Raw genomic sequence first — 23,291 nt, forward strand, 5'->3', positions numbered from 1 at the left:
AACATCCCACGGAAGGACCTATACGGAGGGCTGGACGCAGCGGTACTGTGGGGGTGGGGGGGCGCCCCCCGAGGGGGGGGGGGGGGGGGGGGGGGGTCAGTCCTGCTGAAGCCCTGGCTGAGGTAGGAGAAAGGCGGAGGGAGGGTCAGAGGGAATAGGAAAGGGAAGGGGAGCGTGCTGACTCAGTTTCCTGCAGAAGAGTTGCGTGAATGTTCCAGCGTTTGGCTCAGCCAGGTCTCTGGGCCCGGACCAGGCCTGATAGGTGGACGGGTAAGGGGCACATGTGATTTCCCCAGGGATTTGCTCAGCAGAGCCCTGGAAGGCAGGGCTGAGGGTGTGAGGGCAGAGCCTGGGCTGTGCTGGTCAGATCCCCAACTCACAATGCCTTCCCCTTTGTCCAAATAAATAGACCTGTCGGGGCCCCTCCCAACCCCACAGGCCCAAGGAGGAGCTGCCATTCTGCCCCCTCCCTCTCCGCCGCATCTCAGCATCTCAGCCCTATCTGAGTGAGGTCCTGCACACAGGGACTGCTTCTACAGGGTTCGGTTTGCTCATTCAGTCAACAAACACGGAGCACCTACTGTGTGTTCTGTGGTGTGCCCAGCACTGGGGTGCAGCGGTTGACAAAAACAGCTGCCCCTGTCTTCCCATCACTGGAGGTGGGCATCCCAGCGCTGTCTCCTACCTGCAGGATAAAGGCCCAAATGCAGCCGGTCAGTCATTTTCACAGTGCACGACCACGTGAAAGCAAGTGGCTGAGTTGGGTGGTCAGGGAAGTCGTCTGGAAGAGGTAGCCCTTGAACAGGGAAGGCCCTGAAGGGGGAAGGTGCTGCGAGCTGAGCGAACCAGAATGACACACACAAAGGTGTGGGGGGTGGCGTGGACCAGCGTGACCAGGAGCAGCTGGGGCTGCCTGAGAGAAGAGGCTCACCCAGCAGTGAGCAGGCAGAGGGGCAGTGCTGAGGGCCTTGGAGGGCCTCAGCTGTCAGGTGAAGGAGGGCTTTCCCCGTCCTTCCTTGCCAAGCTGAGGGAGGCATCTATGACCATCTGCCTGAATCCTCCTTTGTCAGAGAAATAACGGAGCCTGGGAAAGTGAAGCCACTCGCCCAGTGTCCCGTGGCGAGTTCATGGCAGGACCGTCACACAGCTGCGGACTGGCCGCAGAGGTGGCCGTCTCTGAGGGCCGCTGGCATCTCCCAGCACCATCAAAGCCTCACCGCCTGCTTGGGGTGGGGTGTACCCCAGCTCACCTCTGAGTGAGGCCCAGTCCTCCCCCTCCCCCAGGTGAGGGGTGGAGGGGAGCAGACACCTCAGCTCCCCGACCTGGGCCCCTTCTCCTGGTGCTAAAGCTGGAGCCTGGAGCAGGCCCCAGACTTGGAGGCGCTTCCTGCGTATTGTTCAGACAGACTCCTTTTTTCATACGTGGTGACTTCCCCCTGTAAGGTCATCTCCGGAGGCCCCAGCTTGAGAAAGCAGACTCCCCCGTGTAGCAGCGTCGCGTCTCAGAGCCAAGGTGGGGGTATCCCACTGGCTGGCTGTGGGTCTACCCCAGACCTGAAGCTCTGCCCCCGGCCTCTTGTTCCACCCTTCCCCCAGGAAGGCGGTGAGGTCGCTGTGGAGGTTGGCCAGACCTCCAGTCCCAGGGTTTCTGGACACTCTGTCTTTCTCATTTATTGTCTGTACTTCTAATGGACATCCATCCTCTCAAGGCCCGAGCCTCCTCTCCGCTCATCGTGCCGCCCATCTTTTTATTGTCCAGGATTTTGAGCTGCTGCCATCAGGACGCACCCACTGCAAGCAAGGCTGGGGTCTCCGGCCCTGCACCAGGGCCTGCAGTGCTGGCTGCAGGCTTCTCCCGGGCATGGCCAAGTGACCTCCCTGTGCCTGGGAGGCTTTCTGCCAGTTCTAGCCACCCACTTCTTGCCCAAGGCCTTGGGTCAAGGGATTGCCACTTTCCACTGGACTCATCTCAGTGGGCAGAGCGACAGTGTGCCCTTGTGGAAGGAATGCCAGGATTTTAGGAGGATCTTGGTCCATCTAGGTTCCAGGCTCAGCCACCCACTAGCCAGGTGACCTCAGAAAAGCCTCCCTGCGCGTCAGCTTTCCTCCCCTGTAAGATGGAGGTGTGATTAGCAGGGAAGACAGTGACCTTGCTCACTTCCCAGAGACCAAGCTCCCGCATCCCCCTGACCGTATGCATTTAGCCAGCTAAGAAGCAGTCCTTTCCTCCTCGCGGTGCTGGAGCTCCTAAAATCCCCTCTCACCTCTGGGGCTCTGAGAAAGAGCGGTTTCAGCTTAGAGGGAGCAGGCAGGGGAATTTGACCATGTTGGCAAGCCTTCAGCCAGCTCTCCCGAGCAGCCAAATGGGTCACTGGCTGCAAATGTCCCTGGGTTTGTAATGATGATCACAGGGCTCGTGGGCTCCTGGACACCTTTGGAATGGGTTTTGTGAGGCCAAATGCTTTGCAGATTAAATTTCCGGAGAAAGAGCAGCTGAGAAGTAGTCTTGAGCTTTGCTAAGCCACTTCTGGGCTATGGCAGCAAAAGGGGTGTGTGTGTGTGTGTGTGTGTGTGTGTGTGTGTGTTTCTCTAATAAAAGGGAGGGGTGTAGGCAAAAAAAGAAGATAGTCCAATCCCCAGCCCTCCTCTCTCTTTCAATTTGCATCAGCCAATGGGACGGCCGGTGCTGCTGTGCTGTCCAGGATGGTGCTGGTAACAAGGAATATGATTAGTGTTGTGGAATTTCATGGTAGGGGCTGGGGGTGGCTTTCCCCCCCTCCCCCCTTTTTTAAATAAAGTAATGTTTTGAAGAGTTGCCCTGGAAAACTGCTGGAAGCAGAGAGGCTGATGGACGTTTTTGGTCATGTCAGACGAGGACAAGATTATCCAAGTGAGCGAGGGTGTCTCTCTCCGTCAGCGCCGCTGCGGGGTTCCAGGGATACCCTGCCAGAACGCAAGCAAGGGGCCGTAATCACAAACAGGCCGGGATCGGTTACAACCAGAAGTATTACTTTAGACTCTTGGCTTTGATGGGGAAGAATGCAGTTTCCCTTGCCCCTCCTCCATCCTTCTCAAGTTCAGTAAGATCTGTGAAAGCAATAGCGGCTGGGGCTTAAAGAGAGGCCCAAACTCAAGCCAGCGAGGGGTCTCAAAGCCCCCGCATGGTAGGGCTCCCCTGACCTCCACCGGGACTGGGAGGGGGGGGTTGCCTAACTTATTTGCTGTCCCCATTCCTCCCAGGGTAAACTGGAGAAGCCCATTTTCCTAGAGTCTTTCTTGTCTACCTGGGGCCTCCTCACCTCCATCTTTTCTTGCCCACCAACCCAGTGTCCTGACCCTTCTGCATATTTAAGCTGGCATTTTTTTTTCTCTCGTGTTTGCCACGTACCTAGCACTGTGGGTTGGGGAGAGAAGGTCAAGTGGCTGAGCACATTTGAGGCATGCCCTTGAAAATGAAAAAAATAATGGGGCTCTTACCCCTCTTAACCCCAACACAGCCCTGGGAGCCCTGCTTCTCACCCCCCTCCTCACCTCAACCAGCACCTCCTAGGCAAGCATCAGATCAACACCTTCATGCCTGGGTGTAAATAACACCGCTCCCCAGAGTATTGATAGTGTGAGGGGCGTACTGCCCCCTGGCACGGGTAATGGGAGCAGGACCAGGTTTGGCAAATGCCTAGACCGCCTTGCCAACAAAGCAAGGATTTTAACTGTTCCTTGGAGGGGAGGAAGGAAGTTGACTTCATCATGAGAGCTTTGCACGGGGAGTGTGAGCATCCAGAGCTCCTGCCTCAATGCCTCCCTCGTGAGTGTTTAACCCCATTCCTCTGCTTCTGAGCCCAGCCCTGTGTCCCAGCCTCACTCCACAGCCGGACACAGATTCGCCTCCTTAGTCTTCAAGGGCTTCCACTTTAAAAAATATATTTGTATTGATTTCAGAGAGGAAGAGAGAGGGGGAGAGAGATAGAAATATCCATGATGAGAGAGAATCATTGATCGGTTGCCTCCTGCATGCCCCCTACTGGGGATTGAGCCCGTAACCCAGGCATGTGCCCTTGACCAGGAATCAAACTGTGACCTCCTGGTTCATAGGTTGACGCTCAATCACTGAGCCACATTGACCAGGCCAGGGCTTCCACTCTTGATGGGGCCAGAGCGACTTGTCAGCACTGATGGGCAGCTGGGAGGAGGATGCTGGACCCAGGGGCTTAGCTTGCCCTCCATACCTTCATCTCTCAGCATCCAGGGGACCCACCACCAGAGGGCCCTTGGAGGAGAAACTTTATTCTAGAAGTGGTTTCAGGGTTGGGGGCCCTGGGTGGGTGGGAACTCTGATGCAGAGCCTGGGGCAGAGTGAGGATGGAGATATCCATATTGCAGTTTAATGGACAGGCCAGAGCTGGGAGCTGGAGCCAATAACAATATTACTCACTTCTTGGGGAGTGAAGTTATGGCCTGTCATGGCCAAGGGCTGGAGCTCAGCTGGAGTGTTTTGGGCCTAACACTGCTGGGGCATATTTAAAGATGGGGAATCTTCAGGGCCCACCTTGACCGGTAGACATCTGTTGTCTTACTGTATCCAGGCCTCCCACCTTAGAACCACATGTAGAATGGACTGTCTCCTCCCAAGGGCTAAGCCATGGTGGGATGACCCCAAGGAGCCTGGGAGGTGAGTATGTGGATGGCAGGCAAGATCAGCGACTTCCCAGATTCAAAGCCCATTTCTCTGCCGTCAGGTACCAGGATCTTCCTGCTGATCATAGTGTGGTGTTGATCAAAGGCTGGGCCTCATTCAGCTCGGAGAAAACCAAACCAAACAAACAAGCAAGTGTGTAGTCAGGAGCTGGAGATCAGGCATTCATTCCATCCTCAGCCTTTGTCTCCTGCTGTGTGCCCGCACGCAGGCACGGAGCTAAACAGGGAAGACTTGATCTTCATGTTATGGAGCTGACAGTCTCAGGGGAAGTAGACAATTACCTGCTCTGACCTGGCTGAGGGGACTGTCGTTGGCAGGGACTGTGGTTGGTGGTATGTTTTGAGGCAGGGTGGTGATTCTCTGCAGACCCCTCCACTTTGGGTGTTGGTAATGCGAGTCACCAGACATTGATTGGGCAGAGATAGAAAGAGCTCCATCACTAATTGGTGTTTGTGGGTGTCCGTCACACTGCCTGACCAATTACTGTAACGGTGGCGAGTCTGGAATGAGGCATCTGGTCTTGGGGTGTTTCCGGTGTGAGTGTGGCCTTTTCTCCTTGGAGTGGGATGGGACCTGTACCAGATCAGCTCCTGGGAACTAGGGAGACAAGATTATCCAGAGACAGGAGACAGAAAGGGAAGTGGGGCAGGAAAAGCTCAGAGAGAGACCTACACCTAACTCACCACAACCCAGCGGGGGGCTTTGGGGTGGTTACTCAGGACCAGGGTATTCAGGGCTCAAGTTAAGCCCTTAGCTGATTTCTGGAGACTATTCATATTAGGAACTATGAGAAGGCAAGAAAGGAATTATTGAAGGGCCTGCTATGTATCAGACAGCAAGTCAAACAGTGTCTTTCCTGTAATCACCAGTGCTGCCCTACGACGCACAAGCAGTATGCCTTCCATTTTACAGATGAGAAAGCCGAGGCCCAGAGAGTTCTTCCTCATGCACACTGCTGCCTCTGGTCCATCCTCTGCAGCTCCCTAGGTCCTGAGTGGGGCATCATGGCGGAGAAGCAGTTGGGGCAGCAGGTCTCTGGGGCTGCCCATTCATGAGCTCCCAGTTGTACCCACCAAAAAGGAGGACTTGATATTTCCTGTGTGAGGAGCCAGGGTACCAGGAGTCCCTGTGGAGGCCTGTGGCCAGTAGGGCTGCTTTGAATGAGCTTGGGGAGGAGCCGCTGGTCCCTCTGCATTCCTCCAAGAACCTCACCCAGGGTGTGGGCTTGTCCCTGGTGCTTGGCCTGTGGGACCTCCCTGAGCTTTTCATTCCTGTGAAGGGAGGGGCCCAAATGAAAATGGCCCAATCAGGTGTACGAGCAGACCGAGAGCTGGCTGATGGGATATTAGCTTACTGGGTGATCTCCGGCAAGTTACGCAATAAGCAACAAAACTGTCCTGGCCTCAGGTCCCTGTGCGCAAACCCCCCCTAGGTGAGCTGTGAGTCAGAGGTACCTCCTGTGTTTGGGGGACTGGAGGAGGGACACTGCCCATGGGCTGAATAGCTGCACTGGATTCTAGCAGGGCAGGGGCCACGGGGCCAGAGCAGTGGGAGTTGGAGAGAATGCCCAGTACTGACCCCACACTGACCCTGGAGCTGGACTCAAGAGGTGCTGAGGCAGGAGGGACTGAGTGTGGATGGAGAAGCTGGGGAAGGAGGAGGAAGCCTTGTGCTCATCTGTCAGTGTGTTTCATTTTCAACAACTACTTACTGAGCCTCTTCTTTGTCTGAAACACTGAGCCAGGCGGGGGCTCGACAGGATGCCAAGATGAGCAAGACTTGGCCTTTGTCCTCAAAGAGCTCCCGGACAAGCTAGGGCAACAGCTAATCCAAAGCTAAGGTCCAGGTGCCAGGGAAGCACAGGGCAGGAGAGCAGAATCCCAGCTGCGGGGAGTCACAGGAACTCTGCGAAGGTGGTGGCTGTGAAAGAGGAGTAGCCAGTATATGGTCATTTTATTCCTCAGTTTCCATATCTATAAAATGGGGATAATATTTTGAAACCATGTGGCTATTGGGAACATTAACTGAAAGAAAGTTGTCAAGTAGCATATTCATTTTATTTTATTTTCTCTAATACACAGGGATGGGCCGCCATCCAGTCTGGGTAGTAAGTTGTATGCAGGGGGAAGTTAGGAGTCCATCAGGTTCCTGAAGTTGCTCAGAATAATAACCCTTCCAGCTCCATCTACCTCCAACCAGAGACTTTTCAAAGCACGTTCCCCACCTACCATCTCAGAGTAACTCTATAGGGACAAGCAGAAGCAACAGAATTTCAGAAAGGTCACTGGCGTGCACAAGACCTCAGGGCCTGCTAGAGACTCGCTTGGATTTGAACCCTGGGGCTGCACATTGTTAACCCCGGGCTCCTTCTGCAAGATCAGTGTTTCCCAGAGAGTGGGTCAGACAGGTGTCGGTGGGCACGGCATTAGGTGACACAACCACTGAGCCACGCCAGCCGGGCTGCCCCGGGCACGGCATTAAATGGCCTTGAACCCCCTCATGAGAAGGTTGTTTTCTTTCTGTTCTCTCTCACTCCAGGCTGGGTCAGGGGGAAAGTCTCCATTTGGGGCTCTCGTGTGATTAACACTTGCTGCTGGATGCTGTTTGTTTGTTTGACCTAGAGAAAATCTGGCCCCAGCCATAGTCTCTTGCCAGAATTTGCCTTAATATCATGTCACAAGTCCATGGCATTGTTGTTTCAGTGTATATACTTTACTAGTTATCTTCTATTTACTATGTCATGGGATACTGGTTTTCTATTGAGTGTAGCGTAGGAAAACATCTTTCTGAAATATTTAAGGTTTTTTTTGTTTGTTTTTAAATATTTTTATTGATTTCAGAGAAAGTAAGGGAGAGGGAGAGAGAGATAGAAACATCAGCAATGAGAGAGAATCATTAATCGGCTGCCTCCTGCATGCCCCATACTGGGGATGGAGCCCGCATGTGCCCCAGGAATGAATCTGGTTCATAGGTCAATGTTCAACCACTGAGCCATGCTGGCCGGGCCTAAGTTTTGTTTTGTATTGTTTTTGTTCGTGTGTGTGTGTGTGTGTGTGTGTGTGTGTGTGTGTGTGTTTTAATAAAAACACTAGTACAGGTGTTACTTGGGTGGCTTACTTGGATATCTATAATGCTTGAGGTTTGGGAAACCAGTTATAGGACCCCAAGCAGGACATTCCAGGTGACCCTCTTTCTCCCACAAACTCCTAAGGTGACCCGTGGGTCCCACATGCCAACTGGGAAAGGAGCCTGGAAAGGCACCAGCAGCCGTGGCGGCTGCTCCCCACACGCCGGGAGGGATCCACGTTGTCAGAGAGCTGTTGACGTCAGGCGGTGCAGGATTTTGCAAGGCCTCTATTTAAAATTCCCCAGAAATTTAATAAGGAGGGTTTGGAGGCGGGAATGCCTAGACAAATTGTGGGGTGGGTTTGTTTTGTTTATGGAGATGGTCTTTCAAGTTGAAATTGCCCCCGTTTTATTTTTGCCCCAATTGAAGAGGGGCTGAACTCAGCTCGAAGGGAGGGGATGGTTGTCCGCCGAAGGCTTGTGTTGAAACCGACTTGATTCTGGGGCCAAGAAGTCTCCGTTTTTAGCAAAGAAAGAAACAGGGAAAAATATACCAAACTCATAGACATGTACTTCTTAGGCTCTGGAGTAAGCTAATAGAAAAAGGTTAACTCTGTGGTTTCAAATGACTGGTCACAGCTACGGAGGGTCCCCTCAGCTGTTCAGAGTGGAAATATGAGGGACTGGGCACTCTCCATCCTTTTCTCTTTGATTTCTCATCACGGCCTGGTTAGTACGTGCTGTTTAATATCATCATCTCACTAATGAAGACACTTCAGCCTCTTTCTTGAACTGTTTTGAATGGCCAAGCATCATTCTACTCCGAAGTCATTTTTCTTAAAGCATAGTGCACGCTGCGCGTTGGTACAGGGGTGATTTCCGATGGTGCAGGGAAGCCGTGTTCAATGCTTCTGCAGCACACACTGAGAAGAGTTTGTCCCGTTTCAGTGCTCTCCCAGGCCTTCTGATTGAGCTCAGTTTGATGGCCAGCTGTCTCTGACCCCTCTCTAATTAATCTCCCTTTGTAGCAAAGAGGACGCTGCCTATAGATGGCAGCCTCTTCTGTGGCACAACCCAAATCGACTACATTGCTTTGTTCTCTGTAATTTCATGGTTGGGGCCAGTGGTCCCAGCTGTTTATTCATGGTGTCAACCTGGAGTTTCCTAAACAAATTATCTTCTTGAAGTTAAAAAGAAGGTGAAAAGGTAGATTGCTGTAAATATACACTGAGTGGCCAGATGATTATGACCACCTGACGTTTGTAGGCAAATTAGCTGTAATTTCGCGCTGAAGTTGCTAGAGGGCCAGACCATTATAAACGTCTGAATAGCACAACATACCTAAGTATCGTTGCTGATCAAGTTCATCCTATCATGTTGATGGCGTATCCCAATGGAGATGGCTTCTTCCAACAAGACAATGCGCCATGCCACGGTGCTCGTATTGTGCAGGAGTGGTTTCAAGAACATGAGGGAGACTTTACCTTGCTTAGGTGGCCCCCACAATCACCAGATCTCAATCCAATTGAGCATTTGTGGGACAAAGTTACAAGAGCCATCAGGCAGCTGGTTCCACAACCATCAGATCTCACAGAACTGGGCAGTGCTATTCATCAGGCATGGTGTCAGATTCCTCACATCACCTTTCAACATCTCGTGGAGTCAATGCCAAGAAGAATCACTACAGTATTGAAGGCAAAAGGTGGCCCAACGAAGTACTAATGGGGTGGTCATAATAATCTGGCCGGTCATAATAATCTGGCCACTCAGTGTATATTCACGATGTGAGCCACGGTGTGCATGGTTCAAGGATATGGCAGAAGTCATGCGTGGTGTGGAAATAGCTGAGGTTTGAGAAATGCTGATCCAAAGTCACTCTCTCCTGGCAAAGCTCTTGGATAGTATGTTGTGCCAGAAAACTCTTGTCAGCCTGGGTGCCACTGCCTCGCCCTTCCATGTGGGCTCAGAGAGGGGGAGGGAGGGGCAGCGTGGAGAAGGTGCCTGTCAGCCCCCTGCTCTCGGAGGGGAGGGCAAGTGGGGGGAAGCCACTCCCATGACTCTCCCAAGAACCAGGTCTGCTTTGTAGACACTGATGGACAGAGGAGAAGCAGATGAAAGAACCGGCTTTCCGACTCATCTGTCAGATGCAGACTTGGGGAACCTAATAGAAAGAGCAAGCAGTGTTGGTCTCTTTCTGCAAAGGTACAAACAGCTGGCGTCATTTTTAAGGGAAGCTGAGGGGATGTTGTACCAGGACTCAGACCCAGGCACTAATCCTGGTGCTGCCCCTTCCTGGCCAAGTATTGGGTCAGTCACCCATCCAGGTGTTTCCTGAAGAAGCCTAAGATTTCATAGACTTGGGGACAACTTACTGGGCTTACAGTCCCCCAAGCTCCAGGAACCCCCTCATCCTTGCTGCCAAGCAGGATTATCCATACAACCCGATTGCCCAGGACATGCCCAGTTGACAGCTGGTGTGTTGGCAACCCCATTTATTCCAGAAAGTTTGGGCAGTCGATTATAAGGTCACTGTACTAAGCCATGTCCTTCCGTCTCTCCATTTACTACTTTTCGTTGTTAGATTTGACCTGTCATTACCATCTGTTCAGACCTTCTTTTTTGGCTCCTGATCCTGGCACACCTTTTGCTCAATGAGATGACGGCACCTCTGTCCTCATCCTGGGACTGATGAAAACATCCAATGGGCCAGGTTCCCAGTAGAACCCCTGCTCTAGGTTGTAAGCAGTGAATTGTCACACCCTCTTCGGATGCGGTCAGCCATCGGCTGCACATCTGTTGGTGCAGCCCTGCGGCCCCAGGGGGGTCATGAGAGCCCAAGGCCTGGATCACTCAGCTATGACACACATCCCGGACCCGCCAGCAGTCCTCTCCTTATCAGCATCCAGGCCCCTTCCTTCCTGTCCTCTTTCTGTCCAGCACGGCCTTGGTAACTATCTGCTCCAGGCTCTCCAGCCAGCCCTCGGGACCCAGGTGTCACTAGATCAGGACCAGCATGGAGGTTGCTGGCCTCTACTCTGGAATTTACCTTCTTCTTTGAAAATGAGGACCTTTGCCCGTTCTGTGTCCTCTGGCCTCGCTCCATATCTGTCTCCCAGGATTTCTCATGGTGGCCTGGCAGGCTCTTGTCAAGTGCTCTCCGACCTTTTCTCACGGCTAGCCGATGAGAGCTCGTGGAGGGGGCCCATCAATGCTCCCTCCATCTCTGCCCTGGGCCTGTTTGCCGCCACCCTCCCGGTCAGCGCTTTCCTGTCTGACCACCCCTCTTCTGAGAGAAAGCCCCCAGCCACGGACAGGAGTCCAGCAGACCCCCTTGCCCCTGGGTTGGCCTCAACAGCACAGCCCTCTCAGTGTCTTTCGACTTCCCTCTCTCTTCCTCTTCCTCTTGCCCTGACCATCAGGGGAAATGCCCTTTTTGTCACGCTGAGCGTTTCTTCAGGTCCACTTATGGGACTTTAACCTTTCTGGTGTGATCCTTAGAGCTCCACCCCTCCTTGTCTCTGTGCTTCTTTCACAAGGTCCCATCCCCTGCCCCCATCTCCCCTGGTCTACCCTCCAGTGCCTCACCCTGTGTGACCACATCTCACCCACCATTTGCATCTTTTACAGCCGTGCTTGAAAATACCATTTGCATCTTCTCTCCATGCCGAGCCACCTTCCATTAAGGAATCTGTGGCCACAGCTGACCCGTCTGCACTCTGCTTTATAATGGGGTGGGGGGAGGACAGTGGCATTGAGGTGCGTGCCCCACTCCCTTTCATCTGGAAAAATCTCCACCATGAAGCATCATGAGATTACTGGGTTGGACCACATGTACTCCCATCACTCTGCCCGTCCCGTTCCTCCCACCAGATTGCCCTCTCCCCTCCCCAGTCACTGAGGGGCACTGAAGTCTCAGCTCCTTCTTTAAAATAACCGTGAGGTGCACTTAAACTTTAATAAGAGCCCTTTGGTGTGCCTTCCTAGGATCCAGGCACCATTCAGAACGCTTGTTAATCCCCCCACCCAAGGACTTTTCCCCCCGTTGATTTTTAGAGAGAGTGGAAGGGAGGAAGGGGGAGAGAGAGAAACATTGATGTGAGAGAGACTGGTTGCCTCCCGCACAAGCCCCGACTAGGGCCAGGGAATGAACCTGCCACCCAGGAATCGAACCCAAGACCCTTGGGTGCATAGACTGATGCTCTACCACGGAGCCACATCAGCCAGGACACAACCATGATTCTCAACCTGTTGTTTTATCTTGTGCCCTCTTTCTGCCTGCAAATGCTCATTAGCCAGGCCTTCTCCTGGGTGCCTCACCCATGGCCTCAGCCTGCCCCGACCCAGCCCTGGGCTTCTGGGCCTGTCCAGTGAGGTGGGTAGGCTGGAGCGAGGTTGGGGGAGGGGTGGCAGCGGCCCAGTTTTGCTGTCTTCTTGCCATGGACTCCACAGAGCCTTCCAAACCGTGACGTAGCAGCCTGTGCTAATGGTCTTGGAATCCAGACCTCAGGCGCCTAGGGAAGGTCCTGGGGTCCTGGTGGCCTGAGAGCCCCATCTGGGGGAAGGGGAGGCCATGAGCAATAGGGAAGGGGTAGGTGCAGAGGTGGGACCAGAAAAACAGGTCAGGCAGGAAGGCAGGGGACTGTGGGGTGTATCAGGAGAGAGGGGAGCCTCTCACCCATTCCTGTTTGCTTTGGACCATGGAGGCCGCATGCTGTGACCTGGAGTGTGTCTTGGCAAGAGTCTCAGTGACAGAGCCTTCTGACCAAGGGAGGCCTGGCCGAGGGTGGGCCGCCTTTCGTTGTTCTTAAAGGCACAGCATGCCATGGGCAGCCCGCACATGCAGTGTCTCTGGGCCGTCTCAGATAGCAGCCCTAAGGTCATGGGAAAGGGGTCAGGCTGGGTCCAGGGTGGAAGCAGTCCCTTGGAGCCCAGCCTTGTACCACGTATGTGGTGTGGTCAGGTGGGCAGCACTGGTGACCTGTACCTGGCCAGGCCCCCTTCAGCCCCCTTCTTCCTCTCAGCATCTCCCTCCTTCTGCCATTTTGGTACAAATTCTCACCCCATCCTCTCCTCAACATCGCTCCAAGGAGAGAACGTGGGAGTCCTGACTGAGTCTCTGCAGTGCCCCTTGCCTGGCACAGGGCCCGTGGGAATGCCTGGACATATCCTTTCCCAAAAGGCCAAAACCTGAGACAAAGCAAGGTCTACCTCATGAATGGAGGCAGGTGTTTGAGGCCTGGGACTGTGCCTCTACTTGTTCTAGCTCCATCTCCCACCTCCCCGACCCGGACACCAAAACCCTTCTCGGGCCTGGGCAGGCAGTAGCCCCCACAGGGCTCCGCTCGGATTGACCAGGGTCAGACCACATGGGGAGGACCTGGAGGAAAGGAAAAGTGAGGTGGGAAGTCACCTGAAGGCTGCCGAGTTCTCCCAAACTCCAGACTCACTCCCATCCTACCCGATATCCTCTGGGTTGGCACTCGGGGCTGTGGGCAGAAGCCGGCTCTCTCCTGCTGGCCTCAGTGCCAGGGCCCAGGCTGTGGTTGCACCCTTCCCGCATGCACCGCAGGAAGATGGGGAAGGAGCGCCTGAGCCCTGACTGTGAGTCTCTGCAGTGCCCCTCGCCTGGCACAGGGCCTGGCAGGTGCCAGGTGCTCAGTAAATACGTGGTTACTGAGAACACTGTACGTCCCTGAATGCCAGGGTGCTCTGTAGACAGATCATACGGTCCTGGTTTGGTGAGGCTCAAGGAGGACCAGTGACCTGTTGTAGGTCACCCAGCTAGTGCCTGGTGAAGCCAGGATCCCAACTGAGGCCTGTCTCGGAGGAGGGGCTAAGAAGTGCCCTGCGCTGAATCCTGGGGTGAGCAGGGCCCAGAGGTGGGGGAGAGTCAGGGAAGGCCCCTAAAGACAAAGTGGGGGATTTCGACAAAATAGGGGGACTTAGGAGGGAGAGGGAAGGCAGGGTCCCCCTCCCCCACCAGCTCTTTGTCCTGGGCTGAGCTGTGACCTCAGAAGCCTTTATTAACGTCCTAATTGTGTGCAGCTGGTCTCCTCTGGCCCTAATGAGCTCATTATCCTCTCTCATTAAGAGACCATTGTGGCCTGGTCACCCTGGGGACAGCAGTGGCCTGGGAGTACCCATCACTTCCTGCCGCCCAGGCCCAGAGGGTTCAGCCCTCTCCTAGAGAAACTAAGGCCCCCAGCCCCTGTCTGCACCCCTCACCAGGGTCATTCTCCCTCCCTCTCCCCCCCACCCCCCCATGCCAGCACTGGGAAGCCCTAATCAGAATCCATTTGAGAGGACTTTGACAGCCCAAACAGCTAAAGATTATACTCAGTTTAGAAAGAGAGAGGGTCTAGCTTCTGGGCCTGCGCTTTTTTCTCTTGGGGATGGGGGTTCTCTCTTCTCTACCTGGATGGGTGCCCCCCCGCCCCCGCCCTGAGCTGGAGCCGCTGGTCAGGTTACCCCAGTGTGGCCTTCTCCTTCCCTTGGCCCCTGCCACTGAGAAGTGCGCTCTTACTGAGTCCCAGAGAGCAGGGCTGGCTGCTGCGACAGGTGACGTTGCTGTTCTTTCTGGGCCTCTGCTTCCTGGAAAGGGCTGGGCCCTGGCCTGTCAGCCAACCTGGCCGAGTGACACCTTCTCCTGGCACTGCCGAGACATGGCCCTCACAGAGGAGAAGCCAGAATGAGGCAGCCCTCAGGGGGTTGGCCAGTTTGCGATTCTCCCAGATGACTTTCCCAGTCTAAGGCTTAGCCCCAGAGATCGGGCCCAGACCCCACAGTGAAGGTGTCTCCTGCGTGTCCAGTGTGTGTGGCTCCTCTCTCAGGTTCCCTTACAACAGTTTCTCATTCAAAGGGATGGACGTAGTATCCCCTCCCTATCCTGCCCTGTCTGGGGGTGGTATCGCAGCATAAAGGCAGTCCAGGTGGGTAGACCTGCGTGGGCGTGGCTGCCAGGCCAGAAGGCAGGGCTGTGCTAAGGGGTTTCCCAGCAAACTCAGCCCCTACCATCCTGCTCTACAAAATCCCTTCCCCCACCCAAAAAAAAAGCATGCTCCCCTTCCACCTAGAAACCAGGGTGACTTGTCAGAAAAGGCTACGTCTGGCAGCCAGTCAAGAACAGCCACCTCCATCTGGGCACAGGGGTGGCCACTCATCAGCTCAAAGCTAACTCCTTTAGTAAAACCTCCCTGAATTTCTTTTCCCAAGAACGGAGGCTGGCAGGATAAGAGGAAAGCTAGCAGAGGCCAGCTGGAATTTGGACTCATCTTCCTGGGACAGGAAAAGTGTAAGAGGTAGCTCAGGCTGGTCCCGGGGCATCCACAAGGGCTGGCTGCCTGGCCTCCCACATCCCATGACTTGAGTCCTTCATTCAGCAAAGCTCATAGCGTCCCTTTAGTGGGCGCCTGCTGTGTGCCAGATCCCATGCGTTGTTCTTTATCTCATCCAGTCCTCATACTAGCCTGCAGGGTAGATGGAAGTCTTCCCATCTTACAGATAAAAACACCAAGGCTCAGAAACATTAAGTCACTTTTCAGAGGCCACAGAGCATGGAAGTGGCGGGGATGGATTCAGACTCAGGTCTTTGGCTCCAAAACGTAGGCTCTGTCCCTCAGTCTCCTCATCTGTCAGGCTGCTTCCTGCAAGCTCAGTTCTGCCCTAGGGACAAAGTAGACACAGATGGGACTTACAGTCTCAATGGGACTAATTCTCAGAGTGCACGGCAGCTGTGAGTCGTGGGGTTGACACTCTGGGCACCTGGGATTTGAAGGTCGGTTTGGAAGGGCTTCCTGGAGGAGGTTAGGACAGGAGAGGGGAGGCTGCAGGACCTCTGTTCTGGGGGACTGTGTGAACGGGAGGACAGGAGCCAGGCTGAGGATGGCTCAGACACGTTGGACAAGGAGGCAAATCCCAGGGATGTGTCCCCTTGGGTCTCACTTCCCACCATGCTTTGCTATCACGTATTGTATCAGCTGAGGCAAGAGCAAGCCATGTTGCAAAAGATAGTGCCTTCCATTCTTCTGGAGCCCCTGAAGACAGCACCAGACTACACAGGTTAAAATGAATGCATGGGTGCATGCGTGCACCCACATACATACACACACACACATACAGTTCAGCTCACCAAGTCATACTGAGGTCTCCTGATATGGTCCTCAGGCACAGACACCACCTGGCCACCCATGGGTGCTGACTCTTAGTCTAGGAGAATACCAAACAACCACCACCATGCTGATGGTAGTGCAAGGTTTTTGAGCTTCTCCTCTGTGTGAGGTCCCAAGCTAAGCTACTTGTATCATTTATTCACGTCAACAACCTCTGAAAGTAGGCTTCATGGATTGCTCTCATATCAGAAAGGGGACTCTGAGGTTCAGAGAGGTTTAGTAATTTGTCCATGATCACATGGATAGGAAGTAGCAAGCCAAGACCTGAATTTGAGTTGTTCTCCCCCCAGGCCCCTTAAGTATTACCTTCCACCCCCAGAGGACCCTCTCCCAGACACACAGACAGGCACCAATATCCAGGGACACACGTTCTCCAGGAGCCACCTCTGCCCTCGTACACACAGCAGATGTGCACCTTGTCCATGTCTGTGGTGGTTAAGAATATGGAATCTGGAGCCGTACTTCCTGGGTTTGAAGTCCAGCTCTGCCTCTTCCTAATTGGTATCTATCTCTGCCTCAGTTTCCTCATCTGTGAAGTGGGGATGCTGATGACAGTAACACTTATTTCACAAGATTCTTGAAGATTAAATACAGTAACATGTAGTGCCTGGCACCTAGCGCTCTTCTCAGAATCTGACCATGATTGTCACATATAATAAATGCGCAGACACGCTTTTGTTCCAGATGTACATAGATATGTACATGGACATAACCTACCTCCCTGGCCTCAAAAACACATAACCTACCTCCCTGTCCACACCTCCCCCTGCACACACTCTCAGCCCCCACAGGAAAGAGGAATCCACGTGCATTGGAGGTGAGCCTGGGAGCCCCACGGGGCTGGCTGGCACCTGAGTTCTCTTGGCCAGCTGGGCCACGCCCAGGGGTTCAGGCTCTAATTGCTCCTTGCTGGAGCCGCAGTGACTTTGGTCAGGAGCCCTGGTTGCAGCAATTGACGTCTGAGCTGCTGGCATCTGGGACAGGCCTGTCAGCAGCCGTGGGTGGGCGCAGCCTCAGGGAACCTCCCCCAGAAGCCTGGCTGTATGACTCATGCCAGGGTTCCCAGGAGGTCTGCATGGAGCTGGTGGACACCTCTGCCCATGTTCACTCATGCCCACCTGGGCGGTATTGAACCTATCCATCTTTACTTGGTGAAGGTGCCCACAGCCAAGCCAGCAGCAAGTTCTTCTCTGCAGGGCCTGATGCAGGACTGACCTGAGGCTTAAAGACAGCTCAGCCCTGCTCATTTTAGGGCTGGAGTGCAAGCCCAGGCCAGTGTTCTCAGGCAAGGTGGGCAGGGACCACCAGGCCTTGAGGATGATGAGGGTCCCAGCCCCAAGTCTTGGGCGTACAGCAGGAGAATAGGATCCTAAGTTGCTGCCTTGGGGTGGGGAGACGCTCACGGTCGCTGATAATGTGACCCAGACTCCCTAGAAGTGTCTGGTGCAGCAAAATTTTGAGGTTGAAAGGGCTCAGATCGCCCTGGCACATCCATGGGGCACCCAGGCAGTCTGAGGTGCAGGGCATCATGCCGCCCTGCCCATTAGGTACCTCAGCCACACACTTGGCCCCTTAGCAAGTCTCTGCCCAGCTCCCCCTGTGTGCCAGGCCTGTGCAGCAAAGGTGGGAGGGGGGCCAGACCTGCCCTGCCCCTGGGTTTCCCTGTGCCAACAAGTCTAAATCCATCTCACTATCCCAGATTCCTGGCTCCTGGGGAAGGGAGGGAGCAGCATGTACATGGAAGGGTTCCCAAAGGGTGAAGCAAGGGGGAAGGGAGATGATGCCACCAGCAGGAAAGAGACCCAAATCCTGGGATTATGAGGTCCTTGGAGCCAGGGGCCAGTATCCAAGGTGGCCCTGGTGAGTGGGAATCTGGGCAGGGACTGCATACCTAAGTGCCTCAGAGAGCTTCATCCTCATCTAGGGAGGTCTGTGCTAACAGTTGCCCAGTGGACTTGACTCACGATGGTGGACCTTCGATCGTGAACCTTGGTGATTGCTGGGTAGGGATGGCATTAGTGGGGACTGTCTCAGTTCCAGTGAGGAAAGCCTGCTCTGGCTACGTTAGAACGGGAAGGTCATTGACTCATTGTGATTAGAGGTCCAGCGGGGTGCTCTAGTTGTAAGATATCTGGAACCCAGAGGTCAAATGACGTTAATCAGAACTAATTTTCTCCACCTCTTGACTTTGCTGCTTCTGTTTTCACTTAACTCTCTTCCCACAATACCCCTGCGATTCCTGGTTTATGTGGGACTTAGGGTTCAGATCCCCAAACACCCATCTCAGTTCCTGAACGAGCGCCTGAACCTTTACAATGTCCAGGGAGATGACAGACTAGTCAGGAGATGATTGGCCAGATGTACCCACTCCTGTGGTCAAGGAGGCAGAGCCACATGGCAGAGAGCCCTACGAGGTGGCTCCCTGTTCTGTGACCTCCACATGGGCTCTGTAGAAGAACACCCGGAGCTGGTACTTCTTGGCAGAAACTGTTGGGGTTCCTGAAAGTGCTCCCCCAGAGGCTGAGAGAACAGGGAGGGCACACCAGACACAGCCCCTGCAAAGTCCATGCCTCCAGCTTCTTTGGAGACTGTGTGAGCTGCAGCCACACCTTTATGGTCTGGGCCTCAGGGAAAGTGGCGATGCTGATCTAGGCAGCCCGCTCCGTGGCCCCATGAGTGGCGGGCCCAGAATGTGCAGGTGGCAGTGGAGTCCAGACCCCTTATCTATGGATTTTCCTTTTTGGTGTGTTATTTTTTTAAAGCAGTTTTAGGTTCACAGCAAAATTGAGCAGAAGGTCCAGAGGTACATGTCCGCACACATGCATAGACCCCCAGTATCCATATCCCCATCAGAGTGGTCCATTGTCACTATTGATGAGCACATACTGACGCGTCCTAATCACCCAGATTGGGTTTACCTCAGGGTTCACTTGGTGCAGTACATTCTGTGGGTATAGACAAGCATGTAGTGACGTGCACCATCGTTATGGTGTCATACAGACGTTAGGCCTCCGTGGCTTTGCAGAGCTGCACGCAGAGAGTTGTGGAACTCCTCACAAAGGGCGGGCACAGTGGGCATTCAGGACTAGATCACGGGCTATTTGCCACCCCAGGCCTGTCACTCAGGGCAGTGAGGACCTAGTTGAAGATCTATGATGACCCTGGGTTCTGAGCCGTGCGCAGTGGTGGGAATGTTTTCCTCTGAACCTCTCCATTCTCATCACAGCAGCCCTCAGGCAGCCTCCTCCACCTCCCAGTGCTAAGCCCAGCTGGGGATGCCCGGGAAGCCCCGTGTGCCCCCTCCTTGGGCAGCCACTCGCTGCTGTGGGCAGTGACCAGGCCTCGGTGCTGCCCAGGTGAAGCCCTCGGTTTCTTGACAGGGAATGGTGCAGATTTGGAATTGGTGAGCTCTGTCCTGGGTAGGAAAGAAGTGGAGCCAGATTGCTTTGGGGGCAGAGGAGGGTCAGGATGGAATGGGGCAAAGGCATCCTAGAAGAGTGCCTTCTAGGAAGGGAGGAAGGCATTTAGCAGACTTCCAAGACCTGGGTGCTCAGAGTACTTTGCTCAGTCAACGTTGGTTTGAATGATGAATGAATGAACCAATGCATGAAGAAAGAAAATGAACGAGCTTTTATCACTTGGCCATGACCGTCAAGGGTCACTCAAGGATGCAGTGCCCACTTACTGTGACTGAAATGTCAACACACTTACGGCAGCTGTAAGGAGCACAGATGTGGAAATGCCACTGACCCGTGATGGGGAAAGGGGAATAGTGACCATTAGAAGGTACCTGTGAGGCGTTTTTCCCTGGATACCTTAGAAGCAGAGAAAGCGTCCAAACTCGGGGCCACACCAGTGGTCCTACTTCACAGACCCTGCAGGGTCTCTGGGTTTGGCCTTTCCTGCAGGGTGACTTTCACACATTGGACATACCATTGTCTCGATATTTGGATTTTTTTCATCAAACACTTGTGGAAGTGTGCATCGCAGTCCATTGGCCCCTCTTCTCGTGGAGCGTGTTGGTCAGGCTCCTGGAGGCTGGACGTGGGCCAGGCATTTGCCAGGCTCCTGGGTTGTCTGGCTCTGTGCCTTCTCCTCCTCATCCAGGCCCTACCGCCTCCGGAGCGTGTTGGTCAGGCTCCTCGAGGTTGGACGTGGGCCAGGCATTTGCCGGGCTCCTGGGTTGTCTGTCTGTGCCTTCTCCTCCTCATCCAGGCCCTACCGCCTCTGCCATCCCTCTGGGTTCTCATGGCACTATTCTCTCTTGTTCTCTCTGTAGGATGGTGGTTCGTGAGCACCTCTGAGGAGCAGGGCTGGGTCCCTGCCACCTACCTGGAGGCCCAGAATGGTACTCGGGACGATTCAGACATCAACACCTCCAAGAGCGGGGAAGGTAAGGGCCTGCAGGTTGCGGGGGGCGGGTAAGGAGGCAGGTTCTGGGAGCTGGCTGCCCCCGGGATCCCCAGGGATTGGTGCCCACCCCATCCCTGGCCCCAGGAATGAGCCCAACTCCTGGAGGCAGCTTTCCCACTCTTCTCCCTAAACCCATCACAGCCCCTGCAGAAAGCTGACCATGTTTCAGCCCCTCCTCTCTCGCTCCGACTCACAAGCTCACCTCCCATCCAGGCCTGTCCCTGCGGCCTCCATGCGGGGCTAAAATGAGAGGGGAAATTCCCGTGGGGTGTGGATCTCGGGGTTTGGCAACTTTGGAGCAGAGACTGGGAAGAAGAGTCTTGGGCTAGACCCCCAAAGTTCCCTGTTCCTCAAGAAGCCCCCCATTTCCCAAGAAGCCCCAGGTTCCTCTGGGCCCCACAGAGACCCTCCTTTGCCTGCCCCCACCCCACACAACTTCTGTGCACGGGTTGTTCTGCTCAGAGGCCTCGGCTCTGGTATCCGTTAGTCTAGCTGAGGGTGCGGACGCGGAGGGCAGGTCTGTGAGTCATTTCTCAGTGTTGCAGTCACCAGACAGGTGGCTCCAGGCCCTGCACCATCAGCCTCTCTGATTTGCTAGGTCTTTCTAGTTGCATTTCAAGGAGCCTGCCTCAGGCCAGCATTGGTCTGGACAGCCTGTCTGTGGTCTCAGGTATTCCCCAGAGCAGCTGCCAGAGCCCAGTGAGGCACCCCTAGTTCCCGGCTGCCTGCTTCTACTGATTTCCAAGCCTCCCGTGTCCTGGCAGCAGGAACGCTTGCCCTAACTAACGGTCAGTGGGGACCATCCAAATGGCATGTCTGAGAGCCAGGGGGATGGAGGCCTGCCACCCGGGGCTGAGGCCACCTCCAGGCCTCCTCCCCTACCCTCTTCCCATTGCCCAGGCCAAAACAAGCAGTCCGCCGAGCGCCAGCTCCTTATTCATCCTTCCCCTAAACGTCCGTTACTCAGCAGGCAGTTGGAGCCCCACCCTTCCCCCTGTGATGCTTTAGTTCAGTCCCTTGACCAGAATGGCAGTCCCTGCAATGCATGTCCACCTTGTGACCGGGTTCCAGGGACCAGGCCCCACCAGGAAGCGCCGTGTGCTCAGGCCAGGTGCTCAGTCCTTCCAGCTGCTTCCTAAGCCCTGGAGTGGGGCCTTCATCCCATCAAAGCTTCCCTACCCGCTGTCAGAGCTCCTCCCAGGCTGGTCTCACACAGGCCCTGACTTACGTTCCGCCGAGCTCGTTCAGTCCACTCCAATGACAGGTGAGGAAGCAGGCTTAGAGAGGGTGGTGTAGAAACTTGGCCGTGGGGCCTGGACTGAAACGAGCTCGTTCAGTCCCCTCGTTTGTTTCACTCCAGGGCAAGTGGTGTCCACTCCAATGACAGGCGAGGAAGCAGGCTTAGAGAGGGTGGTGTAGAAACTTGGCCGTGGGGCCTGGACTGAATCCACACCTCCTGACCTTTAGTCCAGGCCTCCTGCTTACAAGAAGCAGACCACACAGGCCACTGTCCTCCTTCCAGGCAAGCAGCTCCTTCCCAAGAAGCTTTGGTGGCATTTGGTTCAGGTGTGTCCGGACAGTTTGCTGGGACTCTAATTGCCCGCTTCCCTTTCCCAGACCTGGGCAGCCTAGCACCCTCCTCCTGCAGTGCCTAGAGGTGGGAGCCGGTTGGCCCCCTGGAGTCCTGGTCTGGTGTCAGTGCCACTGGTGTTCCATGGGAAGGCGGGGGTATCTGGAACTGGGACGAGTCAACCAGACGACCGGCGCAGAATGCTGCCCCAGAGAGGGTGGCTGGACGGAGGGGCCTGGAGCAATGAGAGGCAGGGGAGGCAGCTTCTGTCATCAGATTCACATGGATAATGTGCGGAGAAGGAACAAAACCAGGGCCCGTGGCCTCCACCCATGTGTGCACTTCACTCGGCACCATTTCTTAGGGATCAGCCATGAGCTTGGCCTTTTGTTAGGCTCTGGGGATGCAGATAGTCTTTGCCCTCAATGGGTGACTGAAAGCCGGACATAAACGTAGAACAGTAAGAGCTATAAGCCCTGCAGAAGGGGTCTGAGTCTCTTCCACACACTGTGCCTGGCGCATGGTGGCAGGACCTGGTGAGTGGGGCTGTAAGCCCTGGTGTGATGGGCCCCCACACTGCCCCGGGAACCGGGACAACAGCTGGAGCAGCGGCTCTCCCTGGGGTCCCCGCAGAGGGTCATCCTTGCACTGGCCGGAGCCAAGGACCCTCTCACCTCTCAGGTACTGAGATTCTAAATCAGTGATGGCGAACCTATGACATGTGTGTCAGAGGTGACACGCGAACTCATTTTTTTGGTTGATTTTTCTTTGTTAAATGGCATTTAAATATATAAAATAAATATCAAAAATATGTCTTTGTTTTACTATGGTTGCAAATATCAAAACATTTCTATATGTGACATGGCACCAGAGTTACGTTAGGGTTTTTCAAAATGCTGTCACGCCGAGCTCAAAAGGTTCGCCATCACTGGTCTAAATTCTCAGCCCAACTATGGTTCTGGGGCATGACCTTCAGCTTTGGTCATGCCCATGATGTCCCTTGTCAGACCTGCCCCCATCCGGCAGGTGTGTGCCGCTGACCTGGGAGTGTGACCCTTCCCTTCCTCCCTCCCTCTCCCGCCCCATCCATCTCATCTTCATCTCCATTCTCTCCCCCGGTTCCTGTCGGCCGCGTGTTCCATCGCCATCTCCCACGCCAGTGTCCAAGAGACGCAAGGCCCATCTGCGGCGCCTGGATCGCCGGTGGACCCTGGGCGGGATGGTCAACAGGCAGCACAGCCGAGGTGACCGCGGGCGCCGGCTTCTCACCTGCAGCTGCCGCCTCTTTCTCTCACTAACACCTCTGCTCCTCTCGGGCTCTGCCTGTGACCTCCTCACCCAGATCCACTGGCCAGGCTTTTCTCTCGCCCACTGCAGC

The 23,291-nt window shown here is 54.7% G+C and overlaps 1 protein-coding gene across 7 annotated transcripts in view; it reads left to right on the plus strand.

Annotated features, from left to right (window-relative positions):
- Window positions 1-23,291, plus strand: part of SH3PXD2A (SH3 and PX domains 2A) — a 229,280-nt gene that overhangs the window by 189,563 nt on the left and 16,426 nt on the right. For 6 of the 7 annotated variants that reach the window (XM_005878211.2, XM_005878212.2, XM_014549459.1 and 3 more), the window contains 2 exons: window positions 20,210-20,323; window positions 23,074-23,157. In XM_005878211.2, the coding sequence (XP_005878273.1) occupies window positions 20,210-20,323; window positions 23,074-23,157 (198 nt within the window). The remainder of the gene's footprint in view (window positions 1-20,209; window positions 20,324-23,073; window positions 23,158-23,291) is intronic. The other variant, XM_005878213.2, reaches the window with a different exon arrangement.

Source organism: Myotis brandtii, unplaced genomic scaffold (genome assembly GCF_000412655.1).
Source record: "Myotis brandtii unplaced genomic scaffold, ASM41265v1 scaffold550, whole genome shotgun sequence".
Classification (NCBI taxonomy): domain Eukaryota; kingdom Metazoa; phylum Chordata; class Mammalia; order Chiroptera; family Vespertilionidae; genus Myotis; species Myotis brandtii.